At 46.2% G+C, this 23,517-nt stretch overlaps 1 protein-coding gene and 1 long non-coding RNA gene across 6 annotated transcripts in view; one reads left to right on the top strand and one right to left on the bottom strand.

Annotated features, from left to right (window-relative positions):
• The window catches only part of AGPAT4 (1-acylglycerol-3-phosphate O-acyltransferase 4), a 128,324-nt gene that overhangs the window by 52,692 nt on the left and 52,115 nt on the right, over positions 1–23,517 (bottom strand). Inside the window, exon 1 of one of the 5 annotated variants that reach the window (XM_038526509.1) lies at positions 21,778–21,958. The exons of the other annotated variants lie outside the window; for them this stretch is intronic. Coding sequence (XP_038382437.1) covers positions 21,778–21,943 — 166 coding nt within the window. The 5' untranslated portion in view covers positions 21,944–21,958. Of the gene's footprint in view, positions 1–21,777; positions 21,959–23,517 lie in introns of those variants that run through there. 5 annotated transcript variants of the gene reach the window in all.
• LOC119870767 lies at positions 10,244–22,628 on the top strand. The gene is made up of 3 exons (XR_005353770.1): positions 10,244–10,406; positions 20,232–21,138; positions 22,228–22,628. It is a non-coding gene; the product is annotated as an uncharacterized LOC119870767 (long non-coding RNA).

Consider the following 23,517-nt stretch of genomic DNA (forward strand, 5'->3'; position numbering starts at 1 on the left):
ACATTCACTGTGTGGTGTGTCCTGCGACGAATACACAGTCATTGCTAGCTCTAGAGCCATCTAGAATTACAGGGATTTCATGATCATAAGAATTAGCATCTTGTTTAGTAACCAGTCATCTTTAAAAGGCCAAAGAAGCTTTGCAGGGTGCACTTAATGGCACAATTCCCTCCGCATGTTCACGGTGTGTGCATCAAGTAGTCAAAGACACAGAGGAAGCCAAAAACGCTGGGGTAGCTAATGCATCAGGCTGCGCCATGCCTCAGTTATCTTCAACTATTGTGAATAGGAGAGAATTCTAGGAAAGCCACCCTCTATCCCTCAGATCCAAAGCTTCACGTGCATTGAAACTTTAGACAGAGAGAGGGTTACCCCTCCCAACAGGTTCCTTCAACATCCACAGGCGCTCCCAGCTGCCTTCTCTTGGCAGGCGCAGTGGCCAGTGAGCCTGTTGCCTCGGTGCATTAAGGCAAGTCTTGAATGTGATGCTTCTCAAGGTTTATTCCAATCACACTTTCCCAGAAGCATTTTGATCATGTTAAGCCTCTGCCCAATCTTGCACGGTGACCCTGGCACCCCTTCTCTTACTAGATTTCATGATTTGTATGCTGCTCCATGTCCTAATACTCAAGAGTGCTTCCAGGGCTCAGCGCTTTAGGACTAGCACAGCTTAACAGACCGAAACAAGACCGCAGTCACAAAAAGGATAGTCCTGACATCTTTCCTGAATGATTGGGCTCACCATCTTCAAACACCCCTTTTTCTAGGAGATGAAGAAATGCCACAGGTAGGGACATGGTACGTTACACTGTGGACACCGAGTGCTGAATTTTTACTGACTTTTAAAGCAACATTAAGAAAAATCTAGTAACTGGTGAGTCTGGAGGGTTGGAGGGAAATGGGGAAATAAGAGAAGGGGAAGTTTGGGAGGATGGGAGAAATGGGTCTGTGCCAAGTACAGCAGGAAAAACACATCAGATGCCACGTGGTGATTGTGTGGGGAGCACTCACTCTGAGCAGTTGGCCCTGGAGAGGAGGACCCAGGTCCTTGGGTAGGCCTGAAGCAACAGGGTCTGGAGAAGACCAGAGTTAAGGGTCAGAGTTCAACCTCATGTGTTAAATCCTAGAAGCAAGGGGAAGAAAAACTGGAAGTTTTTCTTTGGGCTAGGAGAGTTACAGCAGGACAGTCACTGAGCAAACATTTGAGGAGCACTCAGTGGGCGGCCAGCCCTGTTCCAGGCACTCAGGAATTGGGCCCTGAATGAGAAAAACAAATATCTGTCTTCTTAGAGCTTGCACATCCGGGAGGAAACACTAAGGGAGCAGGGAGTGGTGGGCACATTCCGGGAACATGGGGGCGGGGCTCGTACCGCAGGATGGGGCATCCTGGGAAGGCATCCAGGAGGCGGTACTCGAGAACGTATCATGCTGGTAGCTGGGGAAGGGTCTCCAGCAGAGACAGAGAAGGTGAGTCTTGTCCGGGGTGGGGAGGTGGGTGGAGGCGCGTACATGCAGGTCCCTGCAAGAGGGACAGTGACTGGAGCCCAAGGCATGAGCTCAGAGGGTAGGAAGTGAGTCAGCGGACATGGGCCAGGCCATGCCAGCCTCAGAAACCACAGGCAGAACTCTAGATTTTACTAGAAATGTGATGGGAAGCCACTGAAGGGTTCAGCCCTGAAAGGACGGAAGCTGACATGATTTTAAAGATTGTGTGAGGTTGGGAAGTGGGAAATGGAGAGGGCGAGCTTGGGATGAGACACAGTCAACGTTGGGGAGGGGTGTTTGTGGGCAGACCAGGCACCCAAGCCTCTTCCAGAAGAGCTAATCACAATGAGTCCCACGCATGCAGACTTCACCCACGCCCAAAAACATGTTCCCACACTGCTCCATGGAACCCCAATTTAGTGACCTGAACAAGTGGTTGGGGAGATTAGTCATTCAGAAAAAAAATGAGACATCAGTGTCTTCACCACCAGCTGGTCAGGACACACCTCACGTGCTAATGAGACTTTCCAGAGAGGGGTCTCGGCCCCTAACTCCCACCCTCACACTGCAGGGCTAAGGAGCTGGCGTGTTCCACGACCCCGTAATTCCTGATGAGGCACACTTGTTTGCCTTGATTTCTTTACATTTTATTTCATGTAATCTTGGTAAAAACTCTCCAAGAGTAACCCTAGTTGCCCTCTCCCCTGGAAAGCCTCCCAGAGCAGCAGGTCGGCTCCCTCCTGCCACAGCGGGCAGGCCTGGAGGGAGGGGTCCCCCCCCACCCCCCTGCTGCCTGACTGACAAGTGCTCCTGATTTTACCTCCGAAACCAGATCTGGAGTTTCCCGCCTGCTCTTGACCTAGAGCGGTCCTCTTGCAGAAGATGCAAGGGATGGTGACGGGCAAGGAGAGGCTCTGATGCCCCAGCCCTTCCTCCCAGTGACGTCCTGGCAGAGGGCACCGGCCAGACGGTTCAGTGCCTATGGGCATTCAGGTTCTGGGAGTACAGCTACTTACCTGGGCTTGAGGGGAAATGTCACCAGCAATCAATATTCACTAGTGATTGATTGAAATCTGGGCCTGGCCTCACTGTCCACAGAAGTGAAAACCCCGCATAGTCCACCCAAATTCAGGCTAGTGACAGGTTAGCTCCATTGTAATGTTTTCTCTGTTTGGGGCAGTGGGGAGATGTATTTTCTGCTTCTGTTTTTATTCCTGCTCTTCCTCGATACTTATATTTCTTTTCTTTTTTTTTTTTTTTGACACATTTCTTTCTTCCTCACTCGCTGAGTATTTCGTATCTTTCCAATTTTCCCTTTCCGCCTCTGTGACAAAGACCTGAGTATATTTCCATTGCACTTACTGACACACTTACAGAAGACTTCTGTGTTTCTTATTCTTCGTTTTAAAAGTGGAGAAGGGGCGCCTGGGTGGCTCAGTTAGTTGAGCATCCAACCCTTGATCTGGGCTCAGCTTGTGATCTCTGGGTCGTCAGATCGAGCCCCACATCAAGCCCCACATCGGGCTCTGTACTCAGTGGGGGGTCTGTGTGACAGTCTCCACCTCTCCCTCTCCCTCTCCCTCTCCCTCTGCCCCTCCCCTGCTTGTGAGCATGCTCTCTCTCAAATAAATAAAAAGTCTTTTTAAAAATAAGATAAAAGTGGATAAGTACAATGATTTATATATTCTTTCCAAGATACAATAAAAGCCTGTAAATTGCACAACTTGCTTTGAACCCCAGGGTAGCCTCCAAATAACTGCTCACTCTATGGCAGTGCTTCTCAGCTGAGACTGACATTTGACTGTGTCCGGAGACATTTTTGGTTGTCACGACTTGGTGGGGGGCCCCTACTGGCCTCAGGAGGTTGGGGCCAGGGGTGTAGCTAAACATCCTGCAATGCACAGAATAACCGTCAGGACAAAGAGCAATCCAGCCCCAGATGTCGGCAGTACGGAGGCTGAGAAACCTGCTGTATGGCCATTGATGGTGAAAAAGATGAGCCAGGTCAGCAACATGGTTTTAGGGATGGATTCAGATCCATAAACGCTTGGTCCAGTTCGAATTTTGACTCCATTGCTCACTACTGTGAGACCCTGGGCAAGTTGTTTGACCTCTCTGTGCCTCAGTTTTCTCTTCTATAGCAGTTGTTCTGAGTCTTAAGTACTGACACATGTGAAGGACTTGGAACAGGGCCTGGAACATTGGATCATTGTTGCTTTTTCCCTTTTCTTTGGCAGAGTGTGTGCATGTTCACAGGAGAAATGACCCAGAACTTCTATGTGTCTTCAAGTGAATATGGGATTACATAGCTTGTTAAGGGAAAGATACCTTATAGTATCCACGAATCTGTATTGTAAACTCTAGAAGATCCTCAAACCAGCATACACCAGAATTACTGCTAATATTAATTCATTCTCTGAAGTCCTTAAAGTTGCTTTTGAAATCCGCGGTGCAGAAGGGCTTTGGAACAGATTGTCTACATTCTCAACAGGGTTCACTGGCTTAGGACAGAACATCTGGATATGGCATGCTTAACAATGCAAGTTTTAAAAAGATTCTGGTTTGATAATTATAGAGAAATTTTAAAAAACACTAATTGGTGTCTCTTCTGCATAAATAACACGTTACAAGACTGTGAATCAGACTTGCATAATCATATAAAGCCCCTTCTATATGGCTGCAAACATTTTCAGCCGGCATTTGATTGCATTTCATTCACCCACCTTCTTGCCATGTTCACTCCTCCTACTCCCATACTGCTTGGAGCACAGGGCAACGGAGGCCAAAGTGAAGGTCCCTAACCCCACGTGGGCCCCATGACTTGGTTCCAGCCACAGCTGCTGTGATAGCAGGTTTATGTGTTAACTTGTTGTCCTGGCTATCATACCCAGTTCTTTAATCAAATCCTAATCTAAGTCTAGGTGTTGCTGTGAAGGTTCTTTGTAGATGTTGAGATTATACACATAATTTCTTTTTGAGGGAACCTGATAGAACACAGTGGCTGGCCAAGAGCAAGGCACCGATGGCCATGTCCACCACCACCACTGAAGATTGCTTAGGGTTAAGCGCCCCCCTGCACCATGCAAATTCTTGAATAAAGGATATATGCCTCTTGGCCTCCGAGAACACCAGCTTGCCCCTTAAAATCTCAGAGAAACACCAGCCTCGAGCCCAGCACAGTGATATGGGGTCTGAGAAAAAGGCATAGGAAACGGTACTCAAGTGTGTTCCTGGGAAACTCAGGTTTGAATTGGGCTGTGTCTATGCATAACAGGAAAGGAAGAGATAAAGAAAGAAAAAGGAAAATCTTCAGCTCTGTAGTTAGATCCTGGCAAGGAAACTGTGAAAATGTGCATCACTTCTACGAGAAAACCACAGTAGAATAATGCTAATAATATTACTGTTAACATTTGTATATTTACTACTCCTATAGAGGGCATTCAATAACTGTTGTTAAATTTTTATTAAGCTCTGTATACCAAGTGCCATAGTAAAGGATTTATGGGCCAGTAAATAATGGAGTGGGCTGTCTGATTCAGGGAATCTTATCTTAAATAATATGACATTTCATCCCCAAATAACTATAGTAAAATGCTACTTATCTAAGAAGACTTGCATTCTCTTCCCCTCATCCCATCTCTGGCCAGTGTCTTACCACACTTGGACTAGAAAGTAGGGGGAAAAATGTGTCTTTGAGCATATGTCACAGTGCAGCACAATCCCATCCTTTGATTGCTCAAGAATACTCTGAATTTATCTGTGCCTCTCGTCCTCTTTGATAATCATGTTTATTATGCTGACTGGGTATACAAGAGGTCCTTCCTTTCTTAGCAAAGGATCAGGGACAAATTCTTCCCAAAAATACAAGAGGGAACTCTTCCAAAGTCATTTTATAAGGCCAGCATTACTCTGATAACAAAAACCAGACAAGAACACCACATGAAAAAAAAATTATAGGACAATATCCCTGATGAATACAGATGCAGAAATTCTCAAGAAAATATTAGCAAACTATATGCACCAATACATTGAAAAGATCGTACACCATGAATCAAGTGGGATTTTTTCCAGGGATGTAAGCTTGGTTCAACATTTGCAAAGCTATCAATGTGATACACCACATTAACAGAATGAAGGCTAAAAATCATATGATCATCTCAATAGATGCAAGAGAAGCATTTGACATAATTCAATATCAATTTATGGTAAAAACTCTCAATAAAGTGGGCAAAACATACCTCAACATAATAAAGGCCATATATGACAAGCCCACAGTTAACATCATAATAAATGATGAAAAGCTAAAAGCTTTTCCTCTATGATCAGGAACAAGACACCCTTACCACTTTTATTCAATAGTATTAAAAGTCCTAGACAGAGGGACGCCTGGGTGATTCAGTCAGTTAAGTGTCTGCCCTCAGCTCAGGTCATGATCTCAGGGTCCTGGGATAGAGTCTTATGTTGGGTTCCCTGCTCAGTAGGGGGTCTGCTTCTCTCTCTCCCTCTGCTCTTCCCCCCTACTCCTGCTCTCTCTCTCTCTCTCAAATAAAAAAATAATCTTAAAAAAAAAAAAAAAAGAAGTCCTCGGCAGAGCAACTAGGCAAGAAATAAAATGGATCCAATTGGAATGGAAGAAGTAAAATTGTCAGTATTTGCCGGTGACGTGATACTATATTTAGAAAACCTTAAAGACTCCATCAAAAAACTGTTAGAACTAAGAAGTGAACTCAGTAAAGTTCCAGAATACAAGATCAATACACAGCTCTGTTGCATTTCTTTACACTAGCAGTGAACTATCATAAAGAGGAATTATGAAAACAATCTCATTTATAATTGCATCAAAAAGAATAAAATACCTAGGAATAAATTTAACCAAGGAAGTGAAAGACCTACATATTGAAAACTACAGGTCATTAATGAGAGAAATTGAAGAACATACAAATAAATGGAAAGCTATTCAATGTTCATGGATTAAAAGAATTAATATTGATAAAATTTCCATACTACCCCCCAAATAATCTACAGATTCGATGCAACCCTTATCAAAATTCCAATAACATTTTTTTTCACAGAACTAGAACAATTCTTTTTTTTTAAGATTTTTTTTAAAGATTTTTATTTTTATTTATTTTTTTATTCATAGAGACAGAGAGAGAGAGAGGCAGAGGGAGAAGCAGGCATCATACAGAGATGCCTTGACATGGGACTCGATCCAGGGTTCCCCAGGATCACACCCTGGGCTGCAGGCGGCGCTAAACTGCTGCGCCACCAGGGCTGCCCTAGAACAAACAATCCTAAAATGTGTATGGAACCTACAAAAGACCCCAAATAGCCAAAGCAATCTTGAAAAAGAAGAACAAAGCATCATGTTCCCTTTTTCGAACTATGTTACAAAGCTATAGTAACTACAACAGTATAGTATTAGCATAAAAATGGACATAGGTCAACAGAACAGAATAGAGAGCCCAGAAATAAACCTACACATGTACAGTCAATTAATTTATGACAAAGAAGCCAAGACTATTCAATGGGGGAAAGGGAAGTTTCTTCAATAAATGGTGTTGGGAAAACTGGGCAGCCAGATGCAAAGAGATGAAACTGGACCATCTTCTTACACCATATGTAAGAATTAACTCAGAATGGATTAAAGACTTGAAAGTTTAAGACCTGAAACCATAAAAGCCATAGAAGAAAACATAGGTGGTAAACTTCTTGACATAGGTTTTGGCAATGTTTTTTTTTAAATCTGACACTAAAAGTGAAAAAAAACGACAAAAGCAAAAACAGGCAAGCAGGACTATATCAAACTAAAAAGCTTCTGCCCAGCAAAGGAAATCGTCAACAAAGTGAAAAGACCGCCTACCAAATGAGAGAAAATATTTGCAAATCATATCTCCAAAATATATAAAGAACTCCATCAATAGGTGAATGGGTAAGAAGATGTGATATGTATATATGTATATATATGTGTGTGTGTGTATATATGTGTGTATACACACATATGATATAATATTTCATAATATTCGTATACATATATTTACAATACATATTGTAAATATACTTTTTTACAATACAATTACATATACATATTTACAATACATATCATAAAATATTATTCACCAATAACAGGGAATGAAATCTTGCCATTTGCAACAACACAGATGGACCTCCAGGGCATTATGCTCAGTGAACTAAGACAGAGAAAGACAAATATCGTGTAGAATCTAAATAAACAAATAAATAAGCTCATAAATACAAAGAACAGACTGGTGGTGGCCAGAGGTGGAAGGATCAGAGGTGGGAAAAAATGGGTAAACTGCTTGAGTTCACTTGTTTTTTTTAGCTTAAACATACTGAATTTTAAAAATGAGTAAAAAAAAAAAAAAGAAGAAGAAGAAGAAGAATCAGAGACAAATAAATGACATGTGTGAATTCAAAGGAGGATCCATCTGTTCCTGGGCCGTTTGGTGCACTGCCACCACATGGCTCTCATCTCTGAGAAGGCCATTCTATTTGGCCATGCTTTCTGCTCTACCCAAATTCATAAACACAGAGATCTCCTACCACCTCGTTTAAGAAGAATGAGTCTCTCTCACAGTTTGGGTTACTGCTCTCAGCTCAGACTACACATCTAGCCTGAGGACTGGTGAGCACAAGGCCGGACGAACCTTCCAGGGGCAGAGACCCTTCCAGGGGCAGAGATGGGAAAGCTATAGCTCCGTGCAGTGTGCCTCACTCTCCAGCCAGCCTCCAGGGTAGCAGCTGAGCCGAGGAAGTCATCATAAATCGAGCAGTGTTACAAAGGAAACCTCGTCTCATTGATCCACTCAGCTTCCTCCACAGTATCAATCTTCCTTCCAGGTCTTCCTGGAGAAAATCAGCTGGCAGGGAAGCGGTACTGGAGGCTTTTCAAGGCAGACTTAATTCTACACCTAATCAGATAAGGCAAAGTTTGGGAAGTCATTAAGGAAAAATGACAATTTGCTTTGGGACTAGATTAATGAGCACGGCGGTCCTAAGGGAGATGTCCAAGTACCAAAAGAAGAGGAAATTACAGGAACTCATTTCCTTTTTTAAGTTTTATTTTTATTCAAAGAGGACCTCAGGTTAAAAATAGAACGTAGAAGTAAGAAAGTCGATTGTCACCACCATGCAAGATGGTTTTCTGATTCTTTTACAAGTCCCTGGTTTCTTTCTTTATTTTTCTTTTTTTTTTTAAGATTTTATTTATTTATTCATGAGAGACACAGGGAGGCAGAGACACAGGCAGAGGGAGAAGCAGTTTCCCTGTGGGGAGCCTAATGTGGGACTTGATCCCAGGACCCCGAGATCACAACCTGGGCCAAAAGTAGATGCTCAACCACTGAGCCACCCAGGTGCCCCGTTAGTCCCCGGGTTCCAAGGCTGCTGTCTACCTTTCCCCTGCCGAGAGCTGTTCCTATGAATCACCGGGGGCTCTGGAGCAAGGAGCCTGAGTCTGTCCTGTGCAGGGGGCTTCTCGAACTTTCACAGGCCATTTGTACAATCTACAGATGAGGCTGTGACATAAAGTCTTAGGTCTGGGGCAGGGGCAGGCCTTGGATCTGCCCCCCTAACCACTCCAGGGTGAACCTGAGGCTGACCTGGGGGAGAGGAATGGGTGAATTACTGCACCCCAGCTAAGGCCAGGTCCTCATCTCAGCTCTTGGAATACATTTGTTCCCCTCAGTTTCTAAGCAGTCCACAAGGAAGGCCCCATCTGACGACGATTAGTCGACTTGGGTCACAATTGACACATAATCCTTCCTCTGTTGCCATTGTTCTGATGTGGTATATCCAGGTTCCTATGCCTCAGCCTGCCATTCCCAGTCTGAATGAACCTTTGAAGACTCGGCACAAGTGTTTCCTCCTCCAGGAAGCCTTCCTGGCCTAACAAGCCTACACAAGGTGGCTCTCCTATATACACCAACTTGTACTCCTATATACTTGTACTAGAGGCACTGGTTATCTCCTGTTTTGTAACAAGTGTACCCCCAAACTTAATGGCTCAGAACAACAAGACACATTTATTATCTGACAGCTTCTGGGGTCAGGAATTTCGGGCTGACATGACTGAGTGCTTCAGACTTGGGTCTCTTGGGGGGTTGTAGGCAAGATGTCAGCTGCGGCTTGACTGCGGCCGGAGGATCTACCTCTAAGGTGGCTGCCCACGCCGCTGACTGCTGGCTGCAGATCCAGTTCTTTTCACGGGCCTCTCTCAGGGCAGCTTGCATGTCCTCATGATATTGCATCTGGCTTCCCCAGAATCATGAGTACGGGGGAAGGGTTAGAAAGGGCTGGGGGTGGGGGGGTGGAGGAGGGGAGCAGGAGGCATGGAGAGAGAGGGAGGGGGGCAGAAACTATACTTTTGGTGACTCAGAAGTCACGAAAGCATCATTTCCACCACTCAGTTTGCTAGAAAAGAGTCACTAAGCCCAGCCAACATTTGAGAGTTAGGAACTGGGTCCCACTTCCCACAGAAAGGATTGTCAAAGACATTTAAAAACTACCATCCTGCAGCCAATTGAATTTTCCACAGATGGCTGTAACAATATCTCCTATGCCCCATGCTCTTCTAGAGGGGAATCATTCCCTCATCCATTGACAGGTAGAGTCAAATCCCAGCCCCCTTGCCGGCTCCCCGGGGGATCCTGAGAGGCCTACTAACGTGCTGGTAACCAACAGACTGTGGTGGAAGTAAGGTATGACTTTCAAAGATAGGTCATAAAAGGCAGGGTGCCTTTTGCCCTGTGTGCTAGGACACACATTTTGGAGACCAGCTCAGAAATCCTACTACCTTGAGGATGCCAGGCCACAAAGAAGGCCAGATAAGGTGGATGGAGTACTGGATTGACAGCCCCAGCTGAGATCCTGGCCAACAGCCAACGTAAACCGCTAGATCAGTGAGTAAGACACCTCCAGGTCAGTCTGGCCCCAGCTCTGGAGCCTTCCCACGGAGAGCCAGGCATCCTGGAGCAGAGTGTAGCCATTCCCACCGAGCGCTGTGCAGCTTCATGGTTCACAGCATTGGCAGGTGTGACTGAATGGTTGTTTTAAACCACTATGTTCTGGGTTCTGGGTTACACAGCGTTTTGTAACTGGAACATATTTTGCATTGTAGTTCTATGCTCTCTCTCCCTCTCCCCCGATTAGACTGTTAGCCTGACAGCTTTTCAACGGCACAGAGCTGTGTCTTACTCCTTCCTCTAAAGCACCTAGCGGAGTGCTTGGCTTGTAATAGACACTCAACAAATCTTTGTTCAATGAATAATGAATGGGTGCAAATTCATGGAATTGTGCTGGGGTAGTGGAATTCATGAGACCCATGGGACCCAAGGCCTGTAGTAGAATTGCCACTACCTGCCTGTCTAGCTCGGGTGCCCAGTTCCCTGCCCCCCTGGAGTTTGTGCTCCTTTGTTGTATTCTCATCCTGCCCTTCTTCTGACCTTCTAAATTCACCATAAAAGCATTTAATCAAGGCCTCCTTCTGTTGCTATGCAAAGGCTCGCATGCCATTAACATAAATAAACAGTAATAATGCTGGGAAAAGTGGTTGTGACCTCAAAGCCAAAAAATACCTCCATTTAATTTTGATTCTAGGTTCAGTGTTTGGAAAACAATTTTAGAACTCTTGAGTTGACTTCACCTTCTTAATTCCGAATAGATAGGCTGGAAGATGTGTTTTAAAATTAAATTTTGGAAAAAAATTAAATTTTGGGGACACCTGTGTGGCTCAGGAGATTGAGCGTCTGCCTTTGGCTCAGGGCATGATCCTGGGGTCCCAGGATCAAGTCCCGCATTGGGCTCCCTTCAAGGAGCCTACTCTCCCTCTCTCTCTCTCTCTCTCTCTGTCTCTAATGAATACATAAATAACATCTTAAAAATAAAAAAGTAAAAAGTAAAATAAAATAAAATAAAATAAAATAAACAATTAAAATTTTCCTCAGTTGTGTTCAGGAGTTGAATGCATTTAATCCTCATATTAATAAATTATACAAAGGGGATGTGTGTTTATTAACATTTGTATATCTTTCTACATAAGTATAGAATATATACTTTTTAAGAATGTATTTATTTATTTAAGAGAGAGAGCATGTATGGGGGGCAGGGAGAGAGGGACAACCAGACTCCCGGGTGAGCACAGAGCCTGAGATGGGGCTCGATCCCAGGACCCAGCGATCATGACCTGAGCAGAAATCAAGAGTTGGAGGCCTAACCCCCTGATTCACCCAGGCACCCCTAGAATATATTTAACAGGGATGCCTGGGTGGCTCAGTGGTTGAGCATCTGCCTTTGGCTCAGGTCGTGATCCCGGGGTCCTGGGATCTAGTCCTGCATCAGGCTCCCTGCGAGGAACCTGCTTTTCCCTCTGCCTGTGTCTCTGCCTCTCTGTCTGTGTCTCTCATAAATAAATAAATAAAATCTTTAAAAAATATATGTATATTTTTAAAATGTCTGATATTTGAGAAAATGGTCTTTAAGTTGGTCTAGAGAGGTTTCAATTACTGTGTTCTCAAACTGCACTTCAGTTGATCCAATGCCTTTATTTATTGTTTTATTGGGTTTAATCACAATGAATGTCTTCAATTTAATATTCATATATCCAACTTTGTAACTGGATCCAGGCTGGAAGGCAAATACTTCAGCTACTACTTCATCCCCTACCAAAATTTCCTTTTCCTTCTATATTTACCCTGCAGTCATAGACAATTATCTAGGAACAGCACTTGGTTCTCATTATCCCATTATGTCATGATTAAGTTTAACTCTCCTAAATTTTACAAATGCTAATTAAATCTAAAAAAGCAAATAAAATGTCAATCAAAACTGATCTACAGTTGTTTGTCACTAGCAGCTGCTTAAAAAAAAGTTCCCTCAAATTCAAAGAATTTGTGTGCTATGGTGTCAAATAAAAATATAGATACACACACACACACACACACACACACACATACATTTATATATTTATATTCTGAAGTGGTTGATAAAAGAAGCAGGATTATCCCCCCAGCATTAAACACATACTTGCAGTGAAATAAAGCTTCGAATGATTTTTTTCACTCCTTCCCTCTCCCCTGCAATTGTACAATGTTGTAATTACTACAGAATCAGCTTTAGAAATAAGTGAGTTGTAGTTAAAAGGGGGAAAAAAAAGAAAACAGGATCACTCCTTTACTTGACAGATTATCAAGTTTATTTATTTATTTTAAGATTTTAGTTCTTTATTTGACAGAGAGAAAGACTGAGGGGGAGGGCAAGCAAGCACAAGCAAGGGGAGCAGCAGAAAGAGAGGGAGATTGAGTCCCATGCAGGGCTCGATCCCAGGACCCCAGGATCATGACCTGAGCCAAAGGTAGACACTTACCCGACTGAGCCACCCAGATCAACAAGCTTAAAAGTATACCTAGTGGGACGCCTGGGTGGCTCAGCAATTGAGTGTCTGCCTTCGGCTCAGGGTGTGATCCTGGGTCTGGGGATCGAGTCCCGCATCAGGCTCCCTGTGAGGAGCCTGCTTCTCTCTCTGCCTGTGTCTCTGCCTCTCTCTGTGTCTCTTATGAATAAATAAATAAAATCTTTAGAAAAAATAAAATGAAGTAAAATAAAATAAAAGTATACCTGGTATAAGTGCCTACACAGCACTATTGATTAAAAAGTGCTGGAGGGAAGCCAAAGATGGCACCAGCCTCAATCTCACCACTGCTGACTGAGCAAGAAGAGTTTGACACGGGGGCAGGGAAAGGTTGACAGCCCTTCATGGAAGGTGCGTGCAGAACAGGCTCACCTATGGACGCTCTGCTCTGTAAGGGAAGTGTGAGAAGCAGTGCAGCTGACTTGCCCAGGGCCAAATGAGTAATGATCCACTGGCATGACTGTTCCTAAAACATACCTTCCACCTGCCTCCTTCCAGGCTGCCCCACCTCAGGCAGAGGGCATGTATGTCCCACTGACCTCCAGTTCCCCTGCCAAGCTGCTCTCCAGGTTCAGCCAGAGAAAGTGAGGCAGTGAAGCCACATGGCCAGAGCTGAAAGAGGAAGCCAGGACAGCCCTATGTCTCCTGGACAAGGGCAGTCTTAATAAGGAGCCTTGTGCCTCTGTTTCCTGATGCTGACGTTGGAGCCTTCTCTTCCTGCATCAACTTTGGTCAATAAGTTGAATGCTCACAAAAATGACCAAAAGGGACACCTCAAAGTCAAAAACTTGAAAGAGCAACATTCCTCAGAAAGAGGGAGAGGGAACAGAGTCTTTGAAACACATCTTTGCAGGCAACGAAACAGGTCTCTTATTTCTACTAAAGACATGCAACTGACATAGAAGAGTATTTAGTTTCAGAAGCAAGAAGCAATAACACTCTTGGGGGAGGGGAGAAAGGGCAGCATGAACCTTCCTACTGGCAGATCACAAAAAAATCGAAAGAGGAAATTAAGTCAATTTTGAGGATTAGATTAGAGGGGGAGAAACCATTGGAGCAGCTGAGATTTCAATAACAACAAGCGCTAACATGAAACTCTCTATTCTTTGTTGGTCTCCTTCTCAAAGTTGTTTCTTCTAAGATTTTTTATTTATTTATTTATTCTTGAGAGACACAGAGAGAGGCAGAGACACAGGCAGAGGGAGAAGCAGGTTCCCTGCAGGGAGCCCGATGCGGGACTTGGTGCCAGGACCCCAAGATCATGACCTGAGCTGAAGGCAGACGCTCAACCACTGAGCCACCCAGGCGTCCCCACAAAGTAAAGTTGTTTCTTCTAAAATAGGGCATTAAAATAGTCCTTCCCGACTTCTAGTTCTGGGACAAGGTGGAATGGACACACTTCTTCCTGTTCAGCTAACTGCAGGGCATTTATATAGAGACTCTGAAAGGTGAAGAGAAGAAGGCCAGGGCCACTTCGGGATCAGAGGGACAACATGGCGGTGAACTCCCTGATACTCATGTATATGTTTTCATATATCCTAGACTGGGTGCTGTAGATGTTGGCAACCTGGAAATGCCAATGGGATGCAGATGGTAAAAGCCCTGCACCCCCATCCCCAAGCCTCCTCTTTCTAGCTAAAGGAAAAGGCAGTCTATAAGACAGAAAACATGTTGACATTAACTGCCCTACTCCAACCAAACATTATGGAAAACTAGCCCCACCCTGATTCATATCATTAAAGGCTCAGGGTAGGGAAGGGTGGGGACCACTTCCAGGCTCTAATGAAGCTTTTCCCCACAAGTCCTCCACCTGCTTGCTGGGTGGTGTCTGGGAAGGCTGATTGGAAAGTTGGGGCTCTCACCTCACTCCTTTGGGAATGAGCCCCTAAGTCCTCCATGTGACAAGGCACTCCACCCCCTCCCAGCCCAAGGGCTGCCAGTGGAGGCCTGGTGGAAAATCTGAACTCCCAGCTTTGCTCTACACTAGCAAGGCATCCCTCCACCAACCAAGGTGTCAGTCGAGGTACAGTGAGGAACCTGCTCTTATCCTTGCTGGGGGGTAGCAAGTTGGCAGCCCTTCCCTCACTAACACAATGTCAGAGGAGACCTGTTAAAACAGGTCTAGAAGAGATCTAGAGTCTCAAAACACAATACCCCAAATGCCCAGGATATGAGTGGAAATCACTGTATATACCAAGGACCAAGAAAGTCTCAACTCTAATGAAGGACAATTGATGCTTGTCAACACTGAGATGTTCAGCTTATCTGACAAGAGTTTTATCTTTTTACTTTTTTAAAAAAGACGTTATTTATTTATTTATTTTAGAGCAGAAGAGTGAGAGAGAGCATGAGCAAGGGGTAGGAGCAGAGGGAGAGGGAGAAGCAGGCTCCCTCCTGAGTAGGGAGCTGGATGCAGGACTCCATCCCAGGACCCCAGGATCACGACCTGAACCGAAGGCAGATGCCCAACCGACTGAGCCACCCAGGTACCACTTGACAAGAATTTGAAAATGGCCATCTTAAAAATCCTCAGACAGGTAATCGTGAACACACTTGAAGTAAATAAAAATAGAAAGTCTGGGCAAATACATAAGAGATGCAAAGAAGAATCAAATGGAAATTTTGTAATTAGAAAAGCAGCAACCAAGTAACGAAGCCAATGGATGGGCCCAACAGAACAGAAGCAGAGGTCAAAGACAGAACAATAGAAATTCCAATCAGAACAACAGAGAGAAAAACAGACTGCAAGGTAGTCCTTCCAGTTGCTCAGTGGAACATTCCAAGGAATTCCTGGGTCCCTAGAAAATATAAAGCAATTACCCAGACACTATTTCCACTGAAGACGTGAATTTTAAAAAGTCTCTAGTTTCCACAAAATCTACACTGGCTGAGTCAATCTGATCTCTCTTCTGCAAAGAAAGAGTGAGCAATCAATTAGTGATTCTAGAAATCTCCTGGAGGCAAAGTTGCTAAAATGTCTTTGGCTGCTTAAAAATGTCAATAGAATCAGTCACTGAAGAGATAAAAGCCCCTCTTGCTCCTGGTGCACTGGTTTATGCCCATCTGTTCTCCAGGGAGTACCAGGACCTGCCCAACTCTAGGGCGAATCTGAGTGAAAACAAAACAAAACAGAACAGAACAGAAACCTCCTGGGTCATGTGATCAGCCCCCAGGCTGTTTTGGTACCAACTGTCACTCAAGGCACTCAGCTATGAAGATGCTGTAAAGCTGGGTAAGCACATTCATGGAGAAGATAAAACAAGTAAAAGGCAACAAAACCATTCTTTCAACAAATATTTATTAGTGCTGCAAGGTGCAAGGCACTGCTGTGTATATAGTTGGAACACCTACGTGAACTCTGGACGGAGGTCCCTGGAATGAGCTCAAATTCCAGTGAAGGGGGGGGTGGGCGGGTGCAGACAGATAGATGACCGTTAGCAGTCGACATAAAAAATAAATAATTAGTATTTAAGAAAATTATATTCCTCTGGTAGAAGAAAGAAGAAGAAGAAGGAGGAGGAGGAGGAAGAGGGAAGAGGAGGAGGAGCAGGAGGAGGAAGAACGGGAGGAGGAGGAGAGGGAGGAGGAGGAGAGGGAGGAGGAAGAGGAGAAATGGTAGACTAGAATAAGAGGGATGAAGAGGGAGTGGGCAATTCTGGAAAGTCACTGGAAGCAAAATGGTGGCCCACTGGTGAGCACCACACCGAGGTTGTGGTGGCCGCGGTGCTCCCAGCCAGGAGTGGGTGCTCCTACCGAGTCTGAGGCTCGAGGCTGAGACATGTGGATTTAGAATCAACCAAGGCATGTCCAGAGGTGTTTAATTTTATCTGTTCTAACAAGAGGTTGAAGAAGGAGAACCAAAAGCACCATCAGCCATCACTCCTCAGGCTTCTTTAAATTCCCCTGTCCCCAGTCCTGGTCACCTCGCTCCCAACCAGGAGGCCGAGGTCCCATTCTAATAAGGCAGAAATTGTCAGTTTGGAAAACAGATTTTCCAGAAAGCAAGCATACATTCTACCATTTCCGTCTTTCTTGTTTTATACACAACATAGCTACCAAGAACAACACTACGGTACTAAAAAGGAAGCCGAAAAAATAAATAAATAAATAAATAAATAAATAAATAAATAAATAAATAAATAAATAAATAAAATAAATAAAATAAATAAAATAAAAAAATAAAAAGGAAGCCGGTCGGTGTTGGGACGAATCGCTCAGGATGGTTCCTACGTGGAGCTGCCCTCGCAGCGTACTCCTGTGCATTTGTCATCTCTGCGGCTTTGGGGACGCTTCTCTGGCTTTCAACCTTGGAGTCCTTCTTTGTCAGCAGCTGGATGCAACACACGCACACGCACACACACACTCCTGTCTACAAATGTGCACACCCACACATGCCAGACGGCACTGACATCGCAGATCTGGGTTTTCTTTTTCACAACACGCACAAAATTGAAGACAAAATCCAACGCAGTGCACGGCGATGCCTATCCCTGCAGGCTGCATTCGAATTCACTTAGATCAACAAAGTGACCTAACAAAGATGCCTGCAATGAGCAACTTGGTGGAAAAAGTAACTATCCTTCATCACTCAGATTCTCAAAGGAGTCACAGCTACAGGAAAAAAAAAAAAAAAAGTGAAGAAATGGAAAATAATTATATGCACTCAAACGGAAACTCTTTGTGGCTGATTGGTTTAAATAGAGACTTCTTTTCTAAGTATTTACATCGGGTACCAAAGAAGTTAATTTGAATTCCATGAATTCATAATTTGTAGCAATCAAACTACAGCCAGGATGAAAGGTGTAGCTGCCCGACAGGAAAGAGCGGTTCATCATCAGACTAGGAACATGTGACTGGATCCACCACTGGGTGCATCAGCAAAGTGGGCGAGCAGCCCTAGAAGGGATCCCTGCGGAGAGCACCACGGCCTCAGGTCGTGATCCCAGGGTTCTGGGATCGAATCCCGTATTGGGCTCCCTGCAGGGAGCCTGCTTCTCCCTCTGCCTATGTCTCTGCCTCTCTCTGTGTGTCTCTCATGAATAAATAAATAAAATCTTAAAAAAAAAAAAAAGAGCACCGCGGCCTCACATATCAATTATTGGGAGAGGACATGCATCCCACAGGGAAGGCTGGCTTCGTCAAGGAAACAGAAATTACAAGCCAAATGGAAAAAGTTGGGTTGTCCATAAATCAGCTTGAAGCCGGGTGATAGAGGTCAGAGGGTTGCTTTACTGAGACGCAACCCCCACGGGAGTGGAGATCTCAAGAGTGGACGGCCCTGCCTCCCTCCAGAGGACAGCTCAGCAGAAAGGCACACTCAGAGATCGCTAGCCACCCAGAGGTGATCTTCGGCCTCCCCCTCCTGCCTGCCTGCGCCTGAATTCATCCAAGGGCTCACACGGACTTCTCTAACAGCTGGTGATGCAGCACGTACCACGGGGCTGGATCAAAGGGCTCAAATACCCCTCATTTCTTTCTTTCTTTCTTTCTTTCTTTTTCTTTCAAGATTTTACTTATTTATTTGAAAGAGTGGGGAGAGAGAGAAAGAGAGCACAAGCCTGGGGAAGAGGAGAGAGAGAGAGAGAGAGAGAAGGAGAAGCAGACTCCCCACTGAGCAGGGAGCCTGTGGGGCTTGAACCCAGGACCCTGGGATCATGACCTAAGCCGAAGGTCAGATGCCTAATCACGAAGCCACCCAGGCGCCCCAATACCGCTCTTTTCTGAGGAAAATGTTGCCTAGCCCCTAGAAAAAAGTTTTCACAAATTTAGCTATAAAATAGGTTAATGATTTTAACAGAGGCAGAAAGAGGAGGAAATTTATTTATTTATTACCGATCTTGAGAGTCCCGCACCCAGTCCCACAAGGGGAGTCTGAAAGCACAGGTTGGGGGACACCTAAAGCTGGCGCCTGCATGTGGACAAGGGGGAGTGGTGGGGGCTGGCAGAGGGCAGGGCCTAGGTTTAGGGGCCACTTAAGCAGCAAGACCCCCTGTCAAGGCTGGGTGACCCCTGAAGGGTTAGCAACCATGCCCACGGGGTTGGAAGCTCTAAGGGAGGGGAAGCTGTCCTCAGTTGTCTTGCCCGGCTCCTAGGACCGCATGGGCAGGTGCTCAACAAATGTTTGTTGAGTGAATCAATGAGGTCAGTCAAGGCACAAATACAGATGAAAGGTTGGAGATCAGCCAGAAATGCCGGGACACAGAACAGGGCAAGTGGCATGTTCAAATCCCAAGGTGACAGCTGGGACGGAAGAGACCAGTGGAAGCCTGGACACTGCCAAGGCCAGGACTGTTGGGGGTCCGGGGTGATTCGACTCCCAGGACTTCTGAGCAGTCTCGTGGTGGCAGCAACTAAACCAGCCTGGCCGGCCTGGGCCCTGCGGGTTACCGGCTGCATCTGCCGGTGGGGAGCTGACTATGGGGGTCGTTACTTCTGTGGCCTCCTCTGTTTCCACATGCCTCAGACGGGCTGCCAGACTGTTCTCAGGCCAGCAGCGGCGTGGCTGGTGCCTGCCCTGGGCCATCAGAATCCTTGCTGGGAAGGGCCTGCAGAGGTACAATATTTCAGACTGGATTGGATTGGATTGCAAGTTGGAGTCTTTCAAACGTAGGCTTTTGTAGGCTCCCAAACCTGTTCTGCTAGCTTCCTCAGATAGGACTAAGGTAAAGGCGACAGAGCCAGCCAACTGCAACCTGGAAAAATCAATTTGCATCCAGTTGACGGGTGACAATTGTTCCTTTCGTGAGGCTACAACTATGGACTTTATATAGGCTTTTAAATATGGACTTAAATCCCCAAAAGGGAATATCCACACACACACTTCTCATTTCTACAGGCCTGAATACAATGTAATGCTAATATTAAAAGACTCTTCACAATTAGGCATGACCTGCTAATCCTATTTAACGGGGGAGCCCACCCCTACCTACCCCTGCATTTCTAATCTGTTGCTTAGTTTGTAAATGGCTTCCCAGACTTGAGTCTCCCTATGTCTAAGGGGTTGAAATGTCTGTCCGACCCAGCCGGCAGATTTGTGCTGGATCTCACACTCCTGGAGGTCAGAGCTCATTCCTTCTCTGCTGCTTTGCACACTCCTGAATCTGTCCAATGTACATCAATACCCAATGACTGTAGCTCAGCCCACATTCTGTGGGCTCCTGGGCAGCACACACAAATACCTTGGTTCCTTGGCATGATGCGGCTGTCAGGTCTGGCTTTCTGGCACAAAGAGATATAGACAAAAACCGTATTTTAACGGTTAGTTCTCTTTAAACCTTAAACCTCTTTCTTTCTTTTTTTTTTTTTTTTTGTCCTGGAGTCAAGCACACACATGAGATACAGAGACGTTTGCCAGAGAGAAGAGGCCCACTCACTCGAACCACCGAGTAGAATAATCCCTCCCACCTCAACAACAAACAAAAACTACAAGGTTTCTCTTGGCGGCTCAACCTCTCCAAGTCTCAACATACAGTCACCAACCCACTCCGATGTCCCCTTTGTAGGTGTATGTACCCACTCCTTTACTATCGATACGGCATCACCACCGAATACACACATCAGACTGGACGGCGTAGACAAAATCCAGGTAATGTGTGTCCACAGGGAAAGCTGGGGCACGCACCCTTCCATGAGGGCTGTCAACCTTTCTCTGCCCCCAGAGCTGAGAAGCGGTTCCAGCTCAGACAAGCTCGCCTCTCTCTGCTGCCTGGCGCCCTGTTGACAGGGATTACAGAAAACAAACAGACAATGACATTCAACTAAAGCCAAATTCCAAATTTGTGAGGCTGCCAAGAGCTCGCTTGCCTCCCGATCTGATAAACCTCCTTTGCAAGCCCGACGGAGGGGGCTGTAACACCCTTATACCCAAGGACTGGATGGTGATGCCTGCTTTCAAAGAGTTCCCACCCCACGTTAGGGTCGTGGGCTTGCGTGAGAATAAACTGACAGACAAGAGCGATGCTCACAGGGTTCTTGGAAGCAGCTGTGAGGCGGAGGCCACGCTGTCCCCAGTCTCTGTCCTTGGGCAACCGTGTGACACACACAACCCCCTTGCACCAGGAGGACACTCGGCCTCTACCCCTGCCTCCAGGAGTTCTCCAGCTGTTCCACCGTGCAGTCAAATGGCTTTTGTGCAACCCCTCCTCTCCACGCACCCTCTTTGCCCCACTCTTGAAAGCTCCGAAAATGCTCAGCCAGCGTCTGGGACCCCAACTCTCTCATTGAAGGTAATTTGTTCAGCTCTTCTGCCTCCTGCCTTAACTCGCTCAGGCTTCCCTTCTGCATTTGCTTGGCTTCATCTCCACCTGCAGATTCTGGCCTCGTGACGCACTTGTGCTTTGCTCCCCGGCTTTCCCATCAGCATGGCTCTGGCCTGACTCACAACATTTCTGAACGATGAGCGGACGGAACACAGAGGCATGCCAGGGGACAGAGCAGAGCAAGCACAGGTGCGGAGAGGGGCAAAGACAGGGGTGCCCAGAAAAACGTGGTCCTCCAAGGCATGGAGCTGACAGTGGGTGATGCAGCAGATGACAGAGCTGGGGGTACTGGGCATCTCAGGCCAGGACCTCAGTCGCAGGCATCTCGGCGTGCCCGGCCCCTACAGCACGAAGCCTGGGACGTGCTCACGAGTAGGTACTCAATCAGTGTTTACTGAGTTGGATTGAAGGGCATTCCACTGTTGAGTGTGCTTTTCAAAAATGTATGGGGTGTCAGGGGGAGGGCTGGGGTGAGGCTTCTGTTCAGAGCTCACTGCCACGGTGCCGACAAAATCCCAGCCCAGGCTGAAGGCCCTTCCCACAGCTCCCTGAAGGGCCAAGCAAGCGTGTGCAAACCCAGTGTGTCGGTGTTTGACTTCAACTTACCTTTTCGCCCATGAATCTTGCCTCTAGCTGGAGAAATGGGGAATATAATCCATTCCCTTCTGCTTAAAGATGCACATTGTACGTGAATAATCACGTACTTATGATCATCCAAACTATCCTGGCAAAAACGAGGGCCTGGCAGGCACGTCTGCTCAGTATGGCACATGAAGATTTCCAGGGACAAACGGCCCACAGTCTCAGAAGAGAATGAAAGAGTCCAGCCAGCAGCCTCCCTTCCACCCCGCCCAGGGGGCTCCCCAGCCCCCCTCAACACAGCCCTCAGTGTCTGAGCTTGGCCAGGACTCCCTGTACCAGCCTGACCCTGCACCCCCCCGCATGGCTCATCCCAGGGTCACTGGTGCACAGACCTCTTCCCCCACCCCCCATCCCTGAGGTTGTGGTTGGGTTTCGGGATGGGTCATTTTGGTTCCCCCTCTCTGCTCCCCCCAGGCCCTCTGAATGTCAACTCACCCACCACTAGATGCCCTCTGTGTTGGCTGGTATCTTTGTCTGACCACCTGGGTCTTCCTGTCTTGGGGTAATAGAAGCACACACTCAGCGGTGGGCATGTGACCTGGACCAGGTCACTTCAGTACCTGTCAGTACTTCCCTGTCCAGACGGACCACGCAGACGGGGGTGTGCTGAGGAATGTTTAATAACCAGGTCACGGGGCGGGGGGTGGGGGGTGTGCAGAAAGCCTCAACATACAGCTTTGCCAACCTCAAGCTGTCAATTTGTACATTGGACGAGGAGTTATATTAAAGCATTTGTAACATACTCCTAAGGTCGACTAAATAACCTTCAGAAGAGATGTAATAATAAAAAAAAAGAAAGGAAGAGACGTAATACTAAAATGCAATAAACTAATAGGGAGTGATGAGTTTTGAGTATTTATTACTTTTGTTTTGTAATATACTGTGAGTCTGTGGTGGCTGTGGTTAATAATTGCCTTGGAAAATTTTAGCAGCTGGCACAGTGACTCTCGACCCTACTGTTTATAGAGATGGGCTAGTGACTGGGATTGGGCCAGGCCCAGGAGCTGGGGGTGGGGGACCCTCTTTCCCCCTTGGTAGCAGAAGCAAATAGAATGAGAATTTGAAGCCTCTGGCAGTTGTGCTGGGTGAAGAAAACCCACCTGCAAAGAAAGGGCCGCCAGCCCAGAGGAGCTAAGAGGGCTAAGTCGGCCAGCATCCTAGCTCCTGTGGCCGGTGGATGCTGGTACTAGCCACCCTCCCTAGTTCGGTGTCATGAGCTAATAAAGTCCGGTCTGGTGCTTCGGCTAGCTGGGCTTCAGCCCCACGCAGCTGAGAGTCCCCGCATGCATACCATCTGTCTCTCTGCTCATCCACGTTCTTGCTCTCTGACATTTGGCTGATGTCATCCTTTCTAGAGCCTTCCCCAGCTAGTCCAGACTAGAGTAACTGAAATCCTACAATACTTAGGTCTCTTGCATATATTACTTGGGAATGAATAACATGGTCTTTGTGTTAACACACATGGTCCCGTGTGTTAACACTTACTTTCATGGCTAAACGACATTAGTGCTCAATGGACAGGTTTGGGCTCTTTCCAGAATTATGACTTCCAAACAGTGAAAAGCAATGAGTCCATCTGGGTCTTCTAATCACCCACGCCTGGATGTTACACAAATGTATCTCCAAGGCCAAGCGGGGTGGTGCTCCATGTGCGCTGTGGCTCACTCCAGGCCTGGGGTGCTCCCTTGACTTATCCACACGACC

Source organism: Canis lupus, chromosome 1 (assembly GCF_011100685.1).
Source record: "Canis lupus familiaris isolate Mischka breed German Shepherd chromosome 1, alternate assembly UU_Cfam_GSD_1.0, whole genome shotgun sequence".
NCBI lineage: Eukaryota > Metazoa > Chordata > Mammalia > Carnivora > Canidae > Canis > Canis lupus.